The sequence below is a fragment of the Chelonia mydas genome, chromosome 13 (genome assembly GCF_015237465.2).
Source record: "Chelonia mydas isolate rCheMyd1 chromosome 13, rCheMyd1.pri.v2, whole genome shotgun sequence".
NCBI lineage: Eukaryota > Metazoa > Chordata > Testudines > Cheloniidae > Chelonia > Chelonia mydas.
In genome coordinates this window covers 12899274-12920974 of record NC_051253.2, presented here as the reverse complement: position 1 = coordinate 12920974, position 21701 = coordinate 12899274, and the positions used below count along the sequence as shown (strand labels likewise).

The window sequence follows — 21701 nt, the reverse complement described above, 5'->3', positions numbered from 1 at the left end:
GGGTGACTCTTATTTAATGGTACTTTGAAGCTTTGGTATTTTATTTATTTATGCATGTGCCACACTGGGTTGTTGGAAAGGAAATTCTTTCCTAAAGCATATAAAACCATACGCAGAACCATTAACAGATCCGTCACACACTTTTTTCTTTCTGCGTATCTCCTAAAGTTAAGGTATAACAACACTCATGCCACAAAGACAATGTTAAGAATATAGCTCCCATTGGCAATACTGCTCACTTAGTAATTAGCAGAAAATTTGTTATGTATTTATGCACAGTAACATGGTTATTTTGGACTGTATAAAGGTAAGAATTATGTTTGTCTTAACTTAAAATTTTATATCAAACATTGGAAAACTGAATTATGTTAGGAATCATAAATTTAGCTAACCTCACCAAGACTCTACATTTTACTTAAGTTCATATTTTAAAAAATGATCGTTATGTTTAATCCACTTCTCAAATTGATTTTCAAATCAAATGTTTTGTGAATTACTGTGAATAGCCCCAACATTATTATTTATTTACTATTGGAGTTATTGTAGTGCCTATGAGCCTTACTAATGGACCAGGGCCTCATTGTGGTAGGAGCTGTACAGTCACACAAGAACAACAACGAAAAAAAACAATCCCTGGCCTAAGGATCTTGCAATCTATAAGTCAAGAGACAATAAAGGGATACAGATTGGGGAGTTCAAGGAAACAGAGACAATATTGGTCAGCATGGTAGACAGTGGTCTCCGCAGCTTAACGATTGTCAACCTTTTGTTGTAAGCATCATAGAAATGCAGGGCTGGAAGGGACCTCAAGAGGTCATCTAGTGCAGCCCCCTGTGCGGAGGCAGGATTAAGTATATCTAAACCCTCCCTGACAGACTGTAGCAGAGTCTCTGCAGGGAAACTCCTGGCTCCTGCCAGGCTGAGAAAGTCACACAGAGACCTTTAGATGCAGTGCCCACCTGATGCTTTTATTTACACGCTGTGCTTTCTGCACCTTTCCATCATACAAGTAGTCCCCTTATTGCAGTGCCCCAGCAGGAGAGAGGGGGCAAGCTATCTCTCTCTGCTTCCCCTCACTGTCTTTCCTCTACTGCAGCTCTCCTCTTTCCAGCTCCCCCCCCCGCTTTCCTTCCCCTGGGGCTCTTATACAGCCCCAGCCTGATGAGGCAGCAGCTGTTCAAGCTTTCCCAATCAGGGCCAGGTGGTCCACCCAGCTCCAATTCACCTCCCTTAATTGGCACTGGAGTGACAGAGGGTTGGCTAAGCAGTTTTCTGCTTAGCACCCTGTCACACGCCTCCCCCCTTTTTCCAAATCACGTGGTTCAACCATACAGATCCCCTCCTTCCTCTAACGGGTGGGGTCCTACTGGAAAGTCCTTCCTTTTTTGGGTGACCAGCTGGAGCTTCCTTGCAGGGTTCAGCCATCCCCAACCTGCAGAAACCACATTGTGTGGAGGGTGGGCCACCCCCTAGCTCTGCTTCCGCCCAGAGGTCATCACACCAGTCACACCCCTGAGTGCGCCCCTCTTTCTTTCCCCCATTCACCTCTGACAGGGATTCAGGATTGGCCCCAGCTTCCTCCTGGGCACCCAGGACCTCAGTTTCCCCAGACCCCTCAAGCAGGATTTGGGCCTAGTCTTCCAGGGGTCTGCCTCAGAGATTTCTGTTGGGCCCATTGGCTCTGCTGAGAGCCCAGGGGCAGATACTCCCTCCCTATCTTCTTTCTCCTTTCCCTTCTCCCGTCCTTCCTGACTCAGGCTCTGTTGTCTAGGGTTTTCTATCTCCGAGACCTCTTCCCCCTTCCTAAACAGGTCTTTCCCTTCTCTCACCTTCAGCCCCCAGCCCAATCTCATTTCCCTCTTGGGCAGGGGTCCCAGTTGGTACTGCAAGCCCTCTACCACCCCGACCCATTTCCAACGGAACTGGCCCCGAACCTTGAGGGGTGTCTGGGCCATTGGGCACTGCTTCTCATCCCCATGGACGCATTCCAGATTTATTTTGGCACCAGGGATTATCCACTGCAGCTTCACCAACCCCCTCCTGACAAGAGAGCAGGCAGAGGCTGAGTCCACCAGACCCTGCTGGGGTCTCCTCCCCACCCTCACAGAAATGGTGGACAGTTTCTGCCCCTTCCCCTGCCCCCCAGAGTTGGTCCACCTGCAAAATTCCACAAAGCCACAGTCCGTATCTGGGCAGTCCTGCTTTTTATGTCCCACTTGCCCTCACTGCTAACAGATGAGTTGCCTGGTCCCAGTGGGAGCTCCCCACCTTTTTTCCCCAGACCCTTCCCAGTCAGGGTTTTCCTGGATTTTTCTCCCAGGGTCCTTGTCCTTATAGGGGTGCCGCTCCTTCCTGGGGGAGTCTGCCTCCACATATTCCTCTGTCAGCTTTACCGCAGCCTCCACCGGGCCTGGTTGGTGCCATCTCACCCATACCCTTGTCCTCTTTGGTAGGCCTTGTAAAAACTGTTCCAGGATGAGCGCATCCATGATCTCCTCTACAGTCTGGGCACCAGCTCTCAACCATCAGGTGGCCCAGTCCATTAATTTCTGGGCAAAGGACCAGGTCCTCAAACCCCCTGTCCACTTCGTCGTCCGGAAGTGCTGGCGATATTTTTCAGCAAACAGCCCTACCCAATCTAGGACAGCCGCTTTGACCATGTCGTAGCTCCTGGCCTGTTCTTCACTCAGGGCCATATAGGCTACCTGGGCTTCGCTAGCCAGGTAGAGAGCCACCTGCAGGGCCCAGGTTGTCCTGTCCCATCCTTTCCCCATAGATACCCATTCAAAAGTGCCCAGAAAGGCATCCGGGTCATCTGCCAGGCCCATTTTACATAGTCCCAAGCCTGGTGCCCGCATGCCATCCCCCATTGGGGGACTTCCCACCTTCTGAAGGAGCTGCGTTGAATGGTCCTCTGCTCCCGAATAAAATCTTGCAGGCTCCTCTGCTGCTCAGCTTGCCAGCTGAGCATGGCCTGCTTCTCCAGCTGCTGAAAAGTTTGTACTACCTTCTGCAGCCCTTCCTGCTGCTTGATCAGCCACTGCGAGGTCTCTTCCATCTCATGCTGCCAAACTCTTGCTTTGGCATAATCCCGGATGAGCCCCCATATGTAGCAGAGTCCCTGCAGGGCCCTCCTGGCTCCTGCCCCCCGCTGGGCTGAGAAAGTCACATAGAGACCTTTAGGTGCAGTGCCCACCTGGTGCTTTTATTTACAGACTGTGCTCCCACCACCTTTCCACCATACAAGTAGTCCCCTTCTTGCAGTCCACCGGCGGGGGGGGCAAGTTGTCTCGCTTCGCTCTGCTCTGCTTTTCTCTTTCCAGCTCCCCCCTCCCTGCTTCCTTCCCCTGAGGCTTTTATCCAGCCCCAGCCTGATGAGGCAGCAGCTGTTTAAACTTCCCCAGTCAGGGCCAAATGGTCTACCCAGCTTCAATTCACTTCCCTTAATTGGAGCTGGAGTGACAGAGGGTTGGCTAAGCAGTTTTCTGCTTAGCACCGTGTCACACAGACATATTGAATCTTAGAATCATAGAAATGTAGGCCTGGAAGGGACTCTGAGAAGTCATCAAGTCCAGCCCCCTGCTCTGTGGCAGGACCAAGTAAACCTAGACCATCCCTGACAAGTGTTTGTCCAATTGTTTTTAAAAGCTTCCAGTGATGCGGACTCCATAACCTCCCTTGGAAGCCTGTTCTAGAGCTTTAACTACCCTTATACTTAGAAAGTTTTTCTTAATGTCTAACCTAAAGCTCCCTTGCTGCAGATTAAGCCTGTTATTTCTTGTCACACTTTCATAGAGGACTGTTAATCACAATTCTTTCTATATACAGTCCTTAAAATATTGGCAGACTATCAGCTCTCCCCTCAGTTGTCTTTATTCAAGACTAAACGTGCCCAGGTTTTTTTTAACCTTTTCTCATAAGTCAGGTTTTTCTAAACCTTTTATCATTTTTGTTGCTCTCCTGTGGACTCTTTCCAGTTTGTCCACATTTTTCCTAAATGCTTGAGAGAGGTTTTGAAGATGGATAATGAGATAGCTTAGTGCATGTTTACAGGGGGCACCTCACAAGTGTGAGGGGAAGTCTATGAAAAATATATGAAGAAATTTGTTTGAAAATTTAACAAGTAGGCGAAGGAGGCTGGTGGGCCAATTGATGGCTCATTAGCGAATGAGAGACAATAAAATGGGGATAGACTGTGAGGGGCCTTGAAAGTGAATACAAGCAGCTTATGTTTGATGTGGTAGAGAAAGTGGAGCCAGTGGAGATGTGCAAAGGAAGGGGCGACACGGGTTGGGAAAGTGATGGGCTAGGAATATGATCTTTGCAGCAGCCACAACAGGAAAAGTCATGTTGGAGAGTGTCCATCACTCATCAAAGTGCTCATCATACAAATACCAGAGTTTGATTAGTGCTTAGATACTTCAGAGGATCTGGGGAACCGACATGGAGCGGTAGCAAAGTATACTGAGGCTTTGTAAGAATTCATAAATTTTTGAGAGATTGTAGTAAACTTTTTAGTGTTCACTGAAATAGTATAAAAATAAACCAAATTAGACTAGTCAGAATAAATTAACAAAGTACATAGCACAATTCAGAATGCTTGATTTTTATTGTTTGTTTAGTTAGTAATTATAATGAGTCTCAATATCATTAATGCAAATTAGCTATGTCATACTTGTGTTTCTTTTGATTAGCCACAGAGAGGTGTACAAAAAGCTAACAGGTAAATTACTTGCTGCAATCTGAAGTGTTGATTTAATTTATTTACTACACATGTATAAAATAAAATGTCTGTTACTGGTAAACTAAATTTTCTAAAACGTGAGAATCAAATTACTCTGGTTTTATTTTTTCCCCAAGGTTTTGTTTTTTGCGGAACTGTGGCTGTGTGTTCTCTGAACGTGCTCTTAAAGAAATTAAAACAGAAGTTTGTCACCGGGTAAGTTTAAGCTTTAAATCTTGTTTTTCTTTAAAAACACATAGGAGTAAATGTGGCCATAGTTGGGGTGTACGCATAAATATACAGACACGCTATGCCAGCTGCAAATGCTTCTTCACACAAAAATTTCAACAGATGCACATACAAATTGAAGCTGCATCTGCAAAACTCAAAGATTTCACTTTTCTAGTAGCCTGAAAATAATACTTTATATCCTTATAACAGAATTGATAGTTAAATAGTTCCTTTGTGATTGTCTTGGAAAATGCACATCTTAAAACCCTTATTTTTAAAGTTAGTTTGTTTTTATAACAGCTATTCTCCAAAATCAAATGTTTTGTTCATTTTATTATTTTTCCCAAACACTGTAGTCTTTTAATTTCAGTTCAAGGAAAGGTTGTTTTTTATATTTGCTGAATACTTGCCATTTGCTGTTTGTTTTAAAAAAAATCTTTTGACCCATTTATAATGTTAAAACATCAGATACTTTTTCCATCTCGTTCCAAGCAGAATAATTCAAAGTAATTTGTCTTTTACTGTAAGTATTAAGATTATTTAACTATTTAAAAATCTGGGAAAAAGTTAACACTAATATATATAATATAAACTTACTGCGTATGATTTTAACATTGTAAAACAGTCTTGTGTGTTGATGCATAAACAAACACTGATGTGAATTCTTGATGAAATTCAGGGTGCAGATGGATTTTCTTTCTTCTTTTAATCTTTTTCTAGAAGCAATGATATGAATGCACAAGAGAATTATTTACTCTATTTTTGCTTTTGTTATTTGACTTGTTCTTGAAGACATTAGTGTGCTCAAAAAGAATGTTTTCTTTATTTTACGGTATTCCATTGATTATTTTGTTTGTTGGGTGTTCTTCATTGCTCTGAGTGTGATGCTGTGGACAAAGGGCTAATGCAAAAACTGGGAACCTCGAGTAGGAGTAGAGAGGTTATTTTACCTTGTTATTAGGCACTGGTGCGACTGCTGCTAGAATATTGTATCCAGTTCTGGTATCCACAATTCAAGAAAGATGTTGAGTTATTGGAGAGGGTTCAGAGAAGAGCCATGAGAATGATTAAAGGATTAGAAAACATGGGTTGTGGTGGATTCTCACTGACAATTTTTAAAATCAAGATTGGATCTTTTTCTAAAAGAAATGCTCTAGCTATCATTTCGGGGAAGGTCTATGGCCTGTGTTATACAGGAGGTCAAAATGGATGATCACAGTGGTCCCTTCTGGCACTGGAATCTATGAATTGCACCAACTGCTAGAAAAAGCTGAAACATCACATATGTCAGCTTGTCTTGATTTAAAATTAATATTCATTCTGCACCATAGATATACAAAGTTCATGTATACAAGATCTAGCAGATAGACCTACACATTTGCTTTAGTGGTATTTGTCCTGGAGTATTTAAGAGAATAGGACGCATGGTCCATGGATTGCTGGAATGAAGATTGAGCTGCTGCATTAGTCTTTAACTGGTAACAGCATGGTGATTACGTGACATTGTCTTGGTTCCGCAGATGTTGAAGTTCAGGTGCAGGGATGTTCACTGATTTGTCCAAAAGTCATACAAGGTCTGAATATAGTGAAGAATTTTGGTGGTCCCAGTACAGGCTCATGCTCCTTGAATGCTTGTATAAAAGTGTATTCACAAATAGCTGCTGCTAACATTTCAATACCGCTTTCAGTATAATTGTGACTGTAGTAGGTCTTAACTCCTCCGCTGGTTCAATTTTAACTGATTCAGTACTATTTCAGAGTTAGTAGAACTGGAGCTAGAATCCTGACTCCCAATCCTGTACTTTTTGCTTAGGGGGACAGAGGAGGGGTAGGGTACAAACTTCCACTGCACCATGCTGGGGGCACCCTTTTGAAGCAGCACAAAGGCAGAATGGGAGGGAGGTGGGGGCTCCTAGCTCACATGCACTGGTATCAGTATATAAGTGACTTTACCAGTGTATTTTATGCGAGTTCGGGAAACCAACATTAGCTATACTGGTGTAACTGTATGTACGGTAGGACTTTTACAGACATAGCTTTGTTGGTTTAAAAACAAAAATCCCACCCCTAACTGACATAGTAAAATCTTTAAGTTTAGACCAGGCCCCATATTTTGGTCTGCACTTCCTTTGATATGTGGTTAAGACTGAAGAACTTAGAGTAGAGTTGACTGTTCAGAAAAGAAACGCTGAAATCTGCACTGAGATAGCTCTGATCCAGTTGCCTCATGCACAGAAGGTGAATAGAAGTTTAGTAAATAGGGTCCTTAGGGAGCTGGTTTCTATGCTTTCTGGTAGTTAATGGTTTGTTTATATTGAAAGCAATAATTAGCTGTATTCCCCTGGTGCAGTCTTTTTCTTTATGCAGTAGTGGATTTAAAAACTGAAGTGAATGTGAGAATATGAAGTAAAAAAGCTGTCATTTTCTATAGACAGTATGTTCTATGATTAGTGATTGACTATTAGGAATACTGTTTGTTAATATCTAGTATAGGCTGTCTCTCAGAACACAAGGCCTCCCACAATATCGAACTCTGGATTTTACCAATTCCCACAGAGATGTCCTGGAAGCTACATTCTAAATAGTGGCAATGGCGACAGCTTCTGTTGTGTAGCTGATGTATTTAAAGACATTCTGTTTTGCTAACCTGTTCTCACTTATCTTTAAGATACATGTTCTCAGAAGAAGCAACTTCTGATGCAATAATGATCAGCGCTAGCATGGCTCTTGTGATTACACTGATTGCAAAGTTAAATGGATTTTGTGTGTGTGTGTAGGAGAAATGTAAGCTTATTACAGCATAACCCATAGGCCATGTGTTTGATTATGTTCCCTTTCTTCATATCCAGTATCTAGATGATTCAATCAGTGGGCAACCTTATATTTTTTTAAGGAGGAGAGGGAGGGAATAGTTTGAGTCAGATTTAAGGTAACAAAAGAAAATTCAGGTTGCCTCAGCTCGTTTCAGCGAGATACATATCGTACCATGTTCAGAGGCTTCTGAAATCACTAGCATTTCAGGAAGGAAGGAAGGGATGGCAGTTTTTGCATTTCTTTTCTGACAAGGGTCCCCCAGCACTGAAATAACTTCATTAATTCCCAGCAAATACCTTGCATGAAGCAAATCTCAAATATATTACCCATCTAAATTCTTCTGCTGTAGCTGGAAACTTTTTAAGTCCTGGTTTGTATTTTGTTTTGCTAACAGAACAGGGAAGAGTACAATAGGCAACTGTCATTGCTGCTTTCCTTTACTAGAGGCACTATGCAATGGTTAATATTTGAGAATTTTTTGAAGTTGATTTTACACAGTTTTTCCATTCTTCACACCTCTGTCTCCTACTGCTTTAGGATTCAAGTCAGAGCTGCCGTTAAAAATGTGAAACCTGTAGAACAACTACGGCTGTGTGTACACTACACAGTTTTTAGTGACACGGCTGTGCCGCTACAGCCGTACCACTAAACGAGACACAGTGTAGCTGCTGTTTGTTGGCAGGAGAGCTCTTAGAACCTCTTAGAAGAATTTAATCTCTAAGGTGCCACAAGTACTCCTGTTCTTTTTTAAAAAGATTTAGGCTCTTAAATCATTTCGGCTCTTTCGAAAATGTTACACCTTGTGTGTGTTAAAATTTGCACCACCAGTTTTACCAAAGATGTGATTTAAACCAGTGAAAAACTAGACACACTCAATACAATTTAATCTGTTTTATATTAATTACCTTTAAATGTAATCAATTTAAGACAAATTGATATAAACCTGATTTGAATTGGGTTAAGATTGTCCACACTGCACTGGTTTAACTAAATCAGTTTTTCACCCAATTTATAGTTAAACCAGAGCGACTCTGATTCTAGAATAGGCCTAAATACTTAAAAAGCGTTTCATTTGATTGAGTGGTATACAGAATAGTATTTTTAAAAACCCTGGAGCTGCTGCAGAAAAGGAGAAAACAAATATAATATCAGTTAAGATGCCACACTTCTAAAATATCAATGGCAGGATATGACTTTAAGAGGAAAAAGAAAGGAAATGGAAGAACAGAAACATTTTTGGAGGGAGGAAGCACCTTTGGATGGTTGGACAACACAAAATGAGAAGGTTTCAAGGAGGTGTGTTCCACAATGCAGGATCCAACAGAACAGCAGCATGATTTCCTGTTAACTTCAGAAGGAATTGTGCGATTGTAAAAGAGAGGCTTTCAGTTGCACTTTGATCTGGAATCGTTCACCTACTAATGTTGCAAATAGCACCTCAGATTACTAAATTTGGAGTTTGAAGGAAGAAAAATTCCTGACTCGTTTTTTTGTTTGTTTATCAGCAACTTGGACGTGATCTTCACTTTTATACAGGCTGTAGCTCCACAGACTTTAATGGAGCTATCCTGACTGATACCAACTGATGAGCTAGTACTTGGCATATAATGGACATTTTCATTCTACTGTTTTTGTGTGAATGTTTCATGTAGCAACCGGGATGAAAAAACATTATAAAAAAGGAAACTATTGTGAAGCTGCAGAGATTAACGGGGTGATTTAGCAACAGGTATAATAGCTGAAATTATTTTAACTCTGTTTTTTAGAAAATGGCTAGTTTTCAAGTTGATAATGGTCATCTCAAAGGCGTTTAGTAAGCATTAATACAAGTTCCACTAGTAAGTAGACCTTGATATAATCAGGGTCCAAAGCCATTAGGGTCTATGACTTTAAAACTGGGACTACTGATTTTTAATTTTCTCCTTTATAGCCACCAACTATAAGGCATACAGGGTGCACATAATGTGATCATGGTAGCTCAAGCCTTGGAGCAATTGTGTTGCAACATTCTGAAGAAACTGTGCGTGAAGGAGTAGCCACAATGAGAGGACTGACGAGAGGTTTACAGTAAACCAGGCTTGTCACTATAGTCTGTGGTCTGTGTTGCTGTTTTGAGGTCATCGAGTTGTGAAGATGCAATGGCACAACCGAAAAAAGCACTTTTTTTTACAGTGTCAGATATGTTTCAGGCTTCCATGGGTGGGCCATAGGGTTGCCAACCCTCCCAGTTTTACCGGGAGTCTCCCGGAATCACGTCCTATCTCCCGGGGGCCACTGAAGCCAAACTCAGAGATTTTAGGCACTGAAAGTCTAGCGGAGCAGCTGGGCTAAGGCCTGCCCTGCCCCTTGCCTCTCCCAGAAGTGGCTGGCACGTCCCTGCTGCCCTGGGGGGAGGCGCCTGCGGGTTTGGGCAGCACACGGAGCCGCTGCTGGAAGTGCCAGCCGCTTCTGGGAGCGGCGCGGGGCCAGGGCAGGTAGGGACCCTGCCTTAACCCCTCTGCCCAGGAGCCGCCCAAGGTAAGTGACCCCTGGCTGGAGCTTGCATCCCAACCTCCTGCCCCAGGCTCAGCCCAGAGCCCTTCCCACACCCCAACCCTCTGTACAGGCCCAGTGAAAGTGAGTGAGGGTGGGGGAGAACGAGAGACTAAGGGATGGGGGGATGGAGTGAGGGGAGCCTCAGGGAAGAGGCAGAGCAAGGGTGTTTAGGTTTCTGTGATCAGACAGTTGGCAACCCTAGGCCAGGCCACGGTCAAAAGTGAAATCAAGATTCTTAACTTGGTTATACCCCTCTGAATAACAAGTGGGGGAGCAAATGGAGATGTGAGCCACCTCAGGCAGGCAATCACAACTTCATCAAGCACTCAATAGGAAGGCTGTAATACATACAGTTGGCAATATTATTCAAGCATTCCTGCAGAGCAAACTTGCAGGGACCAAGGGGATTAATATGTATATTGGACAGGATGGGAGAGTAGGCAGAACCTTGAACAATGTACTTCTGTTCCATTGATTTGATAAATTAGCAAAATACAAGTTTCATTATGTTCTTCAAAACCATATTTAAGATTCTGTTTTTATCCTTGCAATATATAACAGGCTCTCTGATACCAGGGGCATCTTTTTAAATATAACATTTTATCATAAGCTGTGGTAAGGTAAATGTGAATAAATAGAAGGTGGTGGTTTTATATGCCATCTTTTGCATTTCTTTAACATTTTATTTTGAAAATGTTTCATTTTCAACAAATTTTAATACTCTCTTGATAGAGTACTTTATTTGAAATAATGCCTTTTAAACATACACAAATAGCTTATCTTGAAAACACAGCTGTTGCACATGTGCAGCAACTTTCAGAAGTGTTTCAAATGCCTTTCATCCATAGAATTAGTGCATCTCTGATACATTATACAGCATACTGTTTCCTTGTACATAATCAGATTGACATGATAGATTGACGTTTATTGAGTCAACAGTTTTTAAAAGTCAGTAAATGCAGATTGACATGAGACTAAAACAACCCTGAACAATTTGCTGGTAAAAAACAATAATGTGCATTTAATAAATTTCCATAAATATATGTTAACGCTGTTCTCAGCTCCCAGTCACATTAATGACTTGTTTTAAAATTGTGGTTGAAAACACTCAGTTAAAATACTGTTAAGGCTTTTACTTTAACGAGATTGTGCCAATTCAGAGTTAGGGATGAAATATTTTTTTTAAACTGCCCTATTGTGTCAACGTTAGATGACTTCTTGCCCTCCCCCCAATTTTTTTATATGGAGAATTTTGCATTAAAACTATATAAAATATAGAAGAGCCATTTAAGGAAGGATCAGGCTCGACTCCGAACTTCTTGGCTTGCCCATTCTTAAATCGTACCTTAATACTATTTTAACGAGGTTTTTTTATGTACATATGTCAGCTGTAAACTAAATCTTTTTTCTCTGTTTTATTCTGTTAGGGCCAGATTCTGCTATCCATACACATGTTAATTGATTCCTTGCTACATAAGTAAACCACTAATTTAATTAATTATGGAGAAAGATATTTCTTATCGTGAATAAGGATGGCAGATTGGGTTGTTAACTTGCAAGCTATGCACTGTGAGTCCTTTATAGTGGCTCTAATAACAAAATGATTGTGATCATTACATTTTATTTTCTAAAACTTTGTGCAGAGCAGATAAATACACCCAATGTTTTATAATGGTATTTAAAGAGATGGTTCAAAGCTAATTTTGTTATGACTGATGCACGTAACAAAAATCCCTAGTTTTCAATCAGTCTAAACAAAGTGAAAAATGCTCTAATATTGAATTTTCTTGAGAAAAGGCATTTGCTAGTTTATCCTGTGACTCTAAACCATGAAATTCATAAGATTTATGCTGCAATGTATTTTTAAATAACTAAGCTGTATTCTGATTTTTTTTATGCCATGGATAATTATGGAGGCAGAGTTTGAATTTCTTGATTTGCTAAATAAATAGGGAAACAGACGCTCAGTGCTTATGTTAAAGTTCTTTTCAAATAAACCATGCTGCCAAGAAACCGTTCAATAGTATGGCTCAGCTCCAAACTCAACCTCAGGAAGGGAAATCACTGTGGCCTTGGGTAAGTCACTTACCCTCTCTGTGGCTCAGTTTTTGCATCTGGAAAGGGGGGAATAATACTTTGCTACCTCACAGGTATAGGTCTGACTTGACATGAGTAATTGGACATGCGTGAGGCCTTATTTGTTGAGAGACAGGATTAGGGAGGTAAATGGATCATCAAGCTGGAAACAGAATGTCTGGACACCCAGGGAACCATTTACAATGGACAAGGTCATAATGGATAAGGTAAGCCTGGAATATAAAATGAGGTAAAAAGTCAGTAGTGTTTGGACAGTGCATGCTGTATAGGGGTTTGTTCTTTCAAAGTCACAGAGCCAACCCCAAAATGTATGATGCAGTGCAAATGGGTAAATTTAAATAAAAGAAGAGGTTTGCTGGGTAACTTTGGCTGTGTGCCATATATCCACCCCTGACACTTGAGTCTGATCAACTCAGCGCAACTTTGCTGTATGCCTGACAAAGGAAGCTCAGTGACGAGACTGGGGTTGAACTGAGTTCTTTGGGGAACCCCAAAATAGTAGTGCCATGACTTGGATCCGCTCGTCTAGAGTATGTAATGTATACACCCCTTAGTGTGGGGGTCATAAGCTAGCATTTAGGGAAATGGCATTAAAAGGGTTTCAGAATTTAAATATGAAGAAATTAGTACCATGCTAGAGAATGGGTTAAATTTAAGGGCGGCCCCTATAAACTCCCCAGAGAAATAATATGGGGAGACTGAGACCGAGTGAAAAAGGAACTCCAGAGAGTGGTATTAGATGATTTTAAAAGTGCTTGGCAAAGCATGGCAGAAGTCCATTAAATACCATACATAAATAAATAGCAGAGCACAGCAAAGGTCTATTGAATACCTCTAAAATTTTCAAGAAGCAGGACCCATTGGCAGCCATAGAAGAAAAAATAGTCTCTAGATGTGCAATGTATAAATAATAGTATGTATTTTATTAGGTCAAAATTCATTCTAGGTAATATAGGAGTGTATTTGGGGTCATGGGAATGAGGTTCCACTGCACACATTTTTTTCCAGGGACACTGATGACTTGGATTTTTTTAAGTGGCCTAAAAAAATGGAAGTTTCTCCAAGAGATCCCTTTCATCAGTGACATAGTCTGAATTGTTTTTTTCTTCTGCTGATGCGGATTTCTTGCTCAAGGGAGAATGGGCTGGCCTGAGAACACCAACACACCCAAACAGACTTGTGCCCCATACTCCTGGTCATTTCAGCGCAGGATTGAGGTAAGGCCTGCCAGGAGGGGTTTAAGGAGAGAAGAACTGCTTTGTTCCCCAGAACCAGTAGAGGAGTCCCGGGAAGTGAAGACAAGTCCTTGCCCAAAACTATGTGGAATCCTTGCGCTACTGCCTCTGTTTGTTGGTTGTTCATAGGGTCTGAATGGGGACACCACCTTCCAGATGCAGAACAGTGTTTCCTTTAGTCCACAAATGGATTTGGAGATGGTGTGCATGTCCATATGTGGCTAGATATTCTCTGAACTCTACAGCTATGTTTAGGTGTTGGAAAGAATTGGGCTGCCTGCATATATCCTCAGGCACATACCCTGTGGAATGGAAGTATGGGCCTGTTGCCCAGTTTTCAGTTGCTCCCAAACCCCAGGTACTGTTTGTACCTTCTTGCCCTGTCCCTGCTCCCATTGTTTCCCAGTTCCATTCAGAGATCTCAGGAAAAGAGTGCGCCCCCAGCTCCAAACTCAACTAACAGCAGTTCTGCTACTGATAAATACCCTCCAGTGAAAAATATGCATGTAAGCTTCCACCAGAGCAGTGCATAAGTGATGTTGCCATGCTAGTGCATGAGCCAGGAAGTGCAACAGGCCATCAACAAAACAGCGGAATTGACTATATACAAAGTGCTGACAAATACACAAAATAAACTGAGAAAATAGCATGCGTGTGTATGTATATGTATACATACCACTTGACACTTGACTTTCAGTTTTAGAAATTCAGGCGTTACTTGTAACTCTATTAGGTTAAAAAAACAACTCCGTGAATGTTTTCAACCTACACTGTCCCTTTAAGACTAATGTACATAATCATCTCCCTTGATTCAAAATAAGTTACTTACGAGATATAGTTGAGACCACTTTAACTTTAAAATCTTAATATTTTGTCTTTGTTCAGTCTGTGCTTCTTATTTTCTGTTTCAGCAACTTGAATGGTGCTTTCTTCAGGGGCATATAGAACAATGATTTCCCCATTGAATGAATCATTTTAAGGAGTAGCTTGAATTTTCTGCTTCTCTTTGATAAGTCTCATATGTAATCATATGGTAGTTTATTCAGGTGTAGGGGGAAAAGCCACTTCTTCCCTTATTAAAAATTTGTCTTCTGATCTTTTTGTCCATATTCTTCAGAACTTTCTCAAAAGAAGTCTGTACTGAAGTAATAGTGGTTCTCCTCTACTCAGTAATTAAGGGTTTCTTAACACCGTTAGGAACTTTCTTACAGTTTGTAGTTCCCAGAGATGGTAGTTGGTGAACAACAGAACAGGAGCTGGACTGATAATATCACCTTCCCTAAATATAATTTACATAGAGAACTCTGCACTTGTTAAAAGACATGTTGTTAATTTCTTCCCATTCTTTCCCCTCAATATTTTAGATGTTCAGTAGACTCAGACATTCAACTTCATGTTAAAATAGTTACTTTCCTGAAAATGCCAGTGGGCTTCTAGTGGGACTTCAGCTTGCTGCAGTACTTTAAGCCTATAGCGTCTCTCTAGGCAGTCCATAACAAGTGGATATGTTGTAGGCTCAAACTTGTTGGCAAATAAATTAGGTGATTCAATGATCCACTGTAAATCCCCCAGTCCATAGACACAAATATCTCGGATGTAATGACCTGCAAAGACAAAATGTAAATATATTAATTCCAAGCTGACTGAAATGCAGAAGATACACAAATGGGGAATAGTGAATTAGATGTTTTTTAAAATACTTTAAGGTGCTACTAACATAAAGGACAAATAGATATATCTGCTTATGAAGCACGGTTCAAGTAAATCTAAAGAATATTACTGTTTAGTTACTTATAAAAACAAGGGGCTACACACTGTTATTGATTTTAGGCAAAGGGGTGTACATTGTACTCAGACTTGCTGCTTCAGTGACACACTGCAGTGCTTCATGTTGCTCACTTGACCTGTTGGTGGTCTGATTCCATGCTCTCCTCTGGGGTACAACAATCCATTCTTCTTGTTTTATCCTGTACCTAAATTTCCTCTATGCTTAGTTTATGGCAGTTGCAGGTTTAAATGAAAGTAGGTGATTGAATACTCAACCAGGGTCAAACTGCTCTTTAGACATCACTATATTTCTGCATTTTTGCCTATATTTCTGGACTGCACATAGGCCAACCCTGAGTTACCTTATGGGCACATGCACACTGACTCGTTCAACATGCATATTTGTCAAATGGATGACAAGTAAATCTGTTCTCTTCTGTTTAAGACTGGAGCTACTAAGGTTAGTGCACTGGATACACGTTCATTTAATAGGTGGGAATTATATGAGTGTGCAGTGGCTTGTAAAAACACTAGTTTAAGATTTAATGCTGCTGAAACGTAAAATATGTGGAACTCTGTCATTAACTCACTTAATTATAGAAATATCTTCTTAGTTGGGGGTTAAAAGAACAGTTTACTAAATAGGTACTGTAACAGTCTGCAGTATTCTAAGATATCGAAAGATAGTTGGACTGGGTATAAGAGAGTAATTTAGTATGGTTGCTTTTATTTGATACTTTAAAAAATAAAATATCCATTACTGAGACATTTCATGGATAATTATGAAACATAAGAATTATTCTGCAATGGATGTTAGAGCAAGTGCATCAATTTATCTGATAGTGGTATTTCATAAATACAGTGTGTTTTGAAAGGGCCTAGTTCTGTTTTCAGTTATCACATTACCTTTGCAGCCATTATGTGCAACTCCTTCTTGATCTTTCCATTTAATAGCTCGTATATTTCCTTCCCACTGTGCATTTGGTGTAGCAGCTGGAGCATCTTAAAAAAAAAAAAAAAAATCAAACCAAAGCCAAACAGAGTTTTGTGGGTTTTTGTTTTTTTTTCCTATGTAACACAAATAATTTGGATTCTTTGAAGCAGTCTTTTAAAAGTATTGCCTTATTGTTTCTTCATTTTACCGATATTAAAAATAACAGAAAATGGAAGTGTCTAATAGGTTTGCCCAATTTATTGCTCGATTAGAACAAGTCATTAATAGATGGGGGGTAGGGGACATGCTTAAAAGCTGCATTTTTCTAGCCCAGTGACTAGTGGTCTGCACTGCTATTTGTGAGACTTGTTATACTTCAAGATTCCATCTTTTATTTCTCAAACCATCAGGGATGTGGACACTGCAGTACATCCACTGAGGATGCAGGAAATAACCTCTGCAGGTGATATACAATGGCACCACTGGGTTCCAAAGAGAACCTCATCACCCTCCTGGGGTGAAATGTCATAATAATGTGGGACAAGGAGGCAATTCATGGTATAAATAACATGCGTCTTACCACTTAAACGATTCAGTGTGACCCAGTAGTGCTCATCTGGACTGTATGTGTCTTTTGACCATTCAAGCAAATCTTTTGCACGTACGTCAGTCAGTGTAAACTCCACAAACTTTCTAGTGAGTACATAGTAAGCAGTACCAAAATATATAGTTAAGTTATGTGGAGGATCATCTTTCATGTTCTTGGTTGGATACACGTAGGATGTTCCTGAATGTACATATTCTTTGTAACTAAGATGCGTCCTATGTTTCATATGAGGAGGTTGGACCACCCCAGGAGTCATATTTTTATCATTCCATTTACTTTTGATGTACTGTATAATTTCTTTGTTCGTTTTGATGGGATAATCCTGGCCACACAAATTAATAACATAATTCCATTGAGTTTTAGCATTAACTAAATCCTTCATACAATTAATATCAGCTTGTAATCTTGAAAATCCTGCATAAACAACATTTTCTCTTTTTGATGAAATAAAAATGTTTTCAAAGCAGTTAACTAGTGTTTGCACTGCGATTTTATAATACCGTGGTGACTTTTCATCTATGTGTATGCAGTATACATTCTGAGGCAGATAAATGGCTCTGAGTAACTTCACAAACATTTCTAACTCCTTATGAATTGTGATGATATATGCCAAGGAGAAGTTTCCTTCTTCTTCAGACAGTGGTCTTGTTATAAAATGCAGAGTCTTCAAGACTGTAGAGCAATTGCATGGAGTCCGTATGCAGTCAGGCATTTCAGGTTGGTGAATCATCTGACAAAAATTTCCGATTTGAGGTGCTGCACTTTTCCCCTCAAAAAGCGCTGAACAAAGCTCATCTGGATAAACACCACATTCTGCTGTATCTGGGAAGGATTTTTGTTCACTTGGTTCTTTAGAAAATGTGTTTCTTACATAGATAAAAGTGAAGATGAAAATACAGAGGCCAATGCACATTAAAAATCCTGATTTTGTTGCATCAAGTTGGTTCATTTTTTGCTCTCTAGAAACTTTCTTCTGACCATAGTTCAATTAAACATACTTCAAAATTACCTAAAAGGAGGGGAAAATAGTGTTTTAATTCCTTTAACCTGTTAAAGGAATTGTGCATTTGTAGATGCAGAAATTGTATTCTTAGTATTGCATAGAAGTGCTAAATTTCACAAGCACCAATATGGGAAGGCAGTTAGGAATAAGTGTCACATTTTAAATAAACTTTAACTTTGTTTCCCCCACCCTGTCTTCACCCTTATTGACAACAAGGAGCTGAACATATCCGCTGTTGCATTCTCCATAGATTCCAATTATTACTTACATTTAGCTGTATTTTTGTTTTTTCTTCTGTAAGCCCAAGAGTTATTTAATATTTTAGTCTCTTTTGACAGCTGTTATTAAATGGATGCTCCTCTGACAGGAGTAGATAGGACATACCAGATATGTTTTGACAATACTAAAGCTTCATATCTCTCTCTGTGATATGTTTAGCTGTAGAAAAACTACTAAAATAAGAGCCAAAGATCACAGTATGATCCACAAAGGTATCTTTATAGTTTGTTACCATCATTATAATAAAAAGTGAGCCATGGTTCATTTGTTTTTTGTCTGTAACGTCTTTAAATTAGTGCTTTTGAATACAAAACCTAAAACCACAATGCATTTTCTTGTTTTTAGCTTACTTAAACCTATCCTTAAAAGACAATAGCTGTAATTTACTTTCTAACATGTATAGATCAGTCAATTCAGTTCTGTTACAGCAAAACGGTTTAGAATTTCATGTTTTATGTGTGAATATATATATATTTACAGATACCTCAGATCATAAGCATGACATTACAGCAGTCTAGTCTCCCAAAGTCATTAATCCTTATCCTTGAAGTATTTGGCATAGGATATATAGAAAAGAAAAGACTGTCAATTTCATTGAATCTCATCTGATAAATATTATTTTAGGACTTTTAAGTTTTACATGTAATTGTAAAGACAATTCATGCTTTCTACTGCTTTATGTAATACTTTTTTTAACCTCTATTTAAGTTAACTGCTTGTAGCAAAATATTGATATTTCACACACAAATATAGCATATTTTGCATCTGTCATCACTTGATATCAGAATTTTTCATTAGAATCTCATGAGCAAAGAAAATCAATGCAGTTTATTAACCTAGATCTTTCCATAGCTCTCTTACAATCTTAAGATTTCATGCTTTTGTTAAAACAAAAAAGTTTCTCATGTCTTTCAAATAGAAGGTCAAATAAAGTAATGTTGTTTTCTAGCTTCTAAAGCATTACACACAGAGGATAACACAACTCAACACAAATCAAAGTCGAAAATTGGAGATCTTCTATAACATATAATCTTTAAATCTTATTAGACTTTTGGCAAATAATATATTTATCATATTGTCCTTACTAGAGAGCTCAGGATTTCAAGCTGGAAGAATGTCTTGTTTTTCCCCTTCAGCACATTAATCCATTTTCTGGAACACTAGACGGAAGATTCATCCATTTTGCTTGTACAGATACAGTCAGCAGTACTCTTCAGTATGCACTGAACACGCAGGCCTAAGAACAACATCAGGAAATCAGGTCCCAGAAGAATATTTTCTTAGGGGCTCATAAGGGATATGTTTACTTTGTAAACATATATATGCAAGCATGATTTTAAGTGAGCCCATTACATCTCTTGAAGCTGAACAATTCAGCACTCACACCAGCATCAACCTTTTAATGTTATAGAGAAAGCAAGACGAGAAGAATGTCTTTGAAAGATAGACACAAGTGTTTTCACGGCAGAAATGAAATGTGACAGGCACTGGGAGTGTAGCCTGCTGCCAACTGACTAACAGATCCAAGAATGGGTTAGTATAATGGACATTATGTACCCAGTAGAAGGGGTTACGGGGTGGAGGGTTTGTTACAGTAGGGTGGCATTGGCTTTGTCTTAGAGCCAGAAAAACTGTTTTATAATGAGTGAATTATTAAAAAGAACAGAGAAGTCACTCTGAATCAGTGAATGGTGGGATCTCTAGGGCATGTGTCACATGGGACATTCACTGTGCTGGACATCAGCATAAGTGTTGCATTGAAGGACAGAAAATGCAAAGTTATTAAACGATATTGAAAATCCACTAGCATATAAATTTTTATAGGACTGCTATCTATATGCTTTAGAACCAGCTTAGGAAATGCAACATCTCTGTAGGAGGAGGAATTTTTTTCTTAATGGATAGATTTAAAAACTGAGGAGTTACTGAGAAATCAAATTATAGTCTGTTTATTATTACTTATATTTAAACTGACTTTAAAACAGTCAAACCTATAAATAGCATCCTCTAGGGGGTTTTGCATGAGATTATTAGGACGTGTCTTGGGTTTTTCTGTAGTGCTTAGCACTGTAGTAGCTAAGCATTATAAAGAGTTTTGGTTTTTGTATAGTATCATAAATATATATAGCACTTCACAAACATGTAAGAAGAGAAGATTCCTTCCCCAGTATATATTTCTGAGACATTTTAGGAATATGCATAATATTTTAATTCCAAATGTAAAAAATAAACAAATGGTGAAAAATCCACTTTAACATTTTTTCATGGAAATATTAGTAATCTGTTTTATTTATTGTAGCACTAACTGGCCTCAGTCAGGATTGGGAACCTAGTGTGCTAGGTACTGCACAGAGCAAAAAAAGTCCTAGGCCGCAGAGTTTACAGTCTAAGAAAGATAAAATGCATGGAAGGATTGAGAGTAGGAAGGACACAAGAGAACAGTAACAAGAATATACATAAGTTTTACATAGGATATATAAATATCAGAAGTCTCTGCTAACAATCTACCTAGTTATCTTTAACTTGACAGTGTCCCCTTAGTGAAGGTGACTGAATTTAGTTTAAAATTATGTGATGGTGTCAGTGGTTTATTTTCACTATAATCTCATTTTTCTTGTGCCAGTTGTTACTTAATTTTTTTGAAGGTACTGCAAACTTTCTTCAATATGCTTACATTTAAAGGCAAGTAGAGGATTATGGTCAGGTTGAAATTCCCTCCTTTCTGCACAAGGCTTGAATAGGCAAGCTTTCTGTGGAAATACAGAATTCCAGGTCACCCATCATGAGGCCATGGGGCTAAAACACAAGCCCTCCACAGTCACTATACCAGCCTGAAAGCTGGAAAAACAGATGTTGATCTTTCTATGCTTCTCAATGGGAAGTGTGGGCCACTGGATATATGAATATCCTGTAGCCCCATCTGACCTTCCAGGCAATATATTGAGCCAATATGGAGAGCCTCCTGCAAAGCCATTCTGCCCATACCTCCATCTGCCCTCAAAGGGGCAGTGTGTGTGGAGGACCTTTGCTCAAGCCCTCTGTACCTGGGTAAACTTGAATGTGCATATACTAAAACAAAAATATCTACAAGTATTCATCATAAGCAAAGAGTTATCATGGTTATATACCTGATACTCAGAGTAGTTTGTTACATTATGGCCAGTACTTTCAAACTTAGGTACGTATGTGTCTTGATTCAGAGGTGCCGAAGTCAATGATTATTTCGGGTGCTTGGCACCTCTGTTTGGTATAAATTTTAGGTGCTGAATTCAGTCACTCAATTGAAAATTTTGGTTAATATGTTAAAATTCCAAGGTTTGTATGTGGTGACTTTTCTGGATTGTATGTGTGGGGGAGAGGGGGGAACTATTGGTAGCATGCCACATCACTGTATCCCTAAATCAGCTACTGCATATGCATTTGTGTATTTCTTTAAAGTTAAAGTTTAGTTAAACTTTTTAGTTCACACATCTTCA

General features: G+C 39.7%; 2 protein-coding genes across 10 annotated transcripts in view; one reads left to right on the top strand and one right to left on the bottom strand.

Moving 5' to 3' along the window:
- Positions 1-21701, top strand: part of RTF2 (replication termination factor 2) — a 53901-nt gene that overhangs the window by 6151 nt on the left and 26049 nt on the right. For all 3 annotated transcript variants that reach the window (XR_006285312.1, XM_043526634.1, XM_037915279.1), the window contains exon 5: positions 4861-4939. Coding sequence is in view for 2 of the 3 variants with exons in the window: in XM_043526634.1 (XP_043382569.1) it covers positions 4861-4939 (79 nt within the window). In the remaining variant the exon portion in view is untranslated. The remainder of the gene's footprint in view (positions 1-4860; positions 4940-21701) is intronic.
- Positions 11393-21701, bottom strand: part of LOC102932368 (beta-1,3-galactosyl-O-glycosyl-glycoprotein beta-1,6-N-acetylglucosaminyltransferase 7) — a 42017-nt gene continuing 31708 nt past the window's right edge. For 3 of the 7 annotated variants that reach the window (XM_037915277.2, XM_043526632.1, XM_043526633.1), the window contains exons 2-6: positions 20900-20975; positions 19311-19462; positions 16917-17952; positions 16309-16404; positions 11393-15239 (exon numbers count right to left, since the gene is read on the bottom strand). In XM_037915277.2, the coding sequence (XP_037771205.1) occupies positions 15013-15239; positions 16309-16404; positions 16917-17892 (1299 nt within the window). In that variant the 5' untranslated portion in view covers positions 17893-17952; positions 19311-19462; positions 20900-20975 and the 3' untranslated portion in view covers positions 11393-15012. Of the gene's footprint in view, positions 15240-16308; positions 16405-16916; positions 17953-18709; positions 18796-19310; positions 19463-20899; positions 20976-21701 lie in introns of those variants that run through there. The other 4 variants (XM_043526631.1, XM_037915275.2, XM_043526630.1 and 1 more) reach the window with 3 other exon arrangements.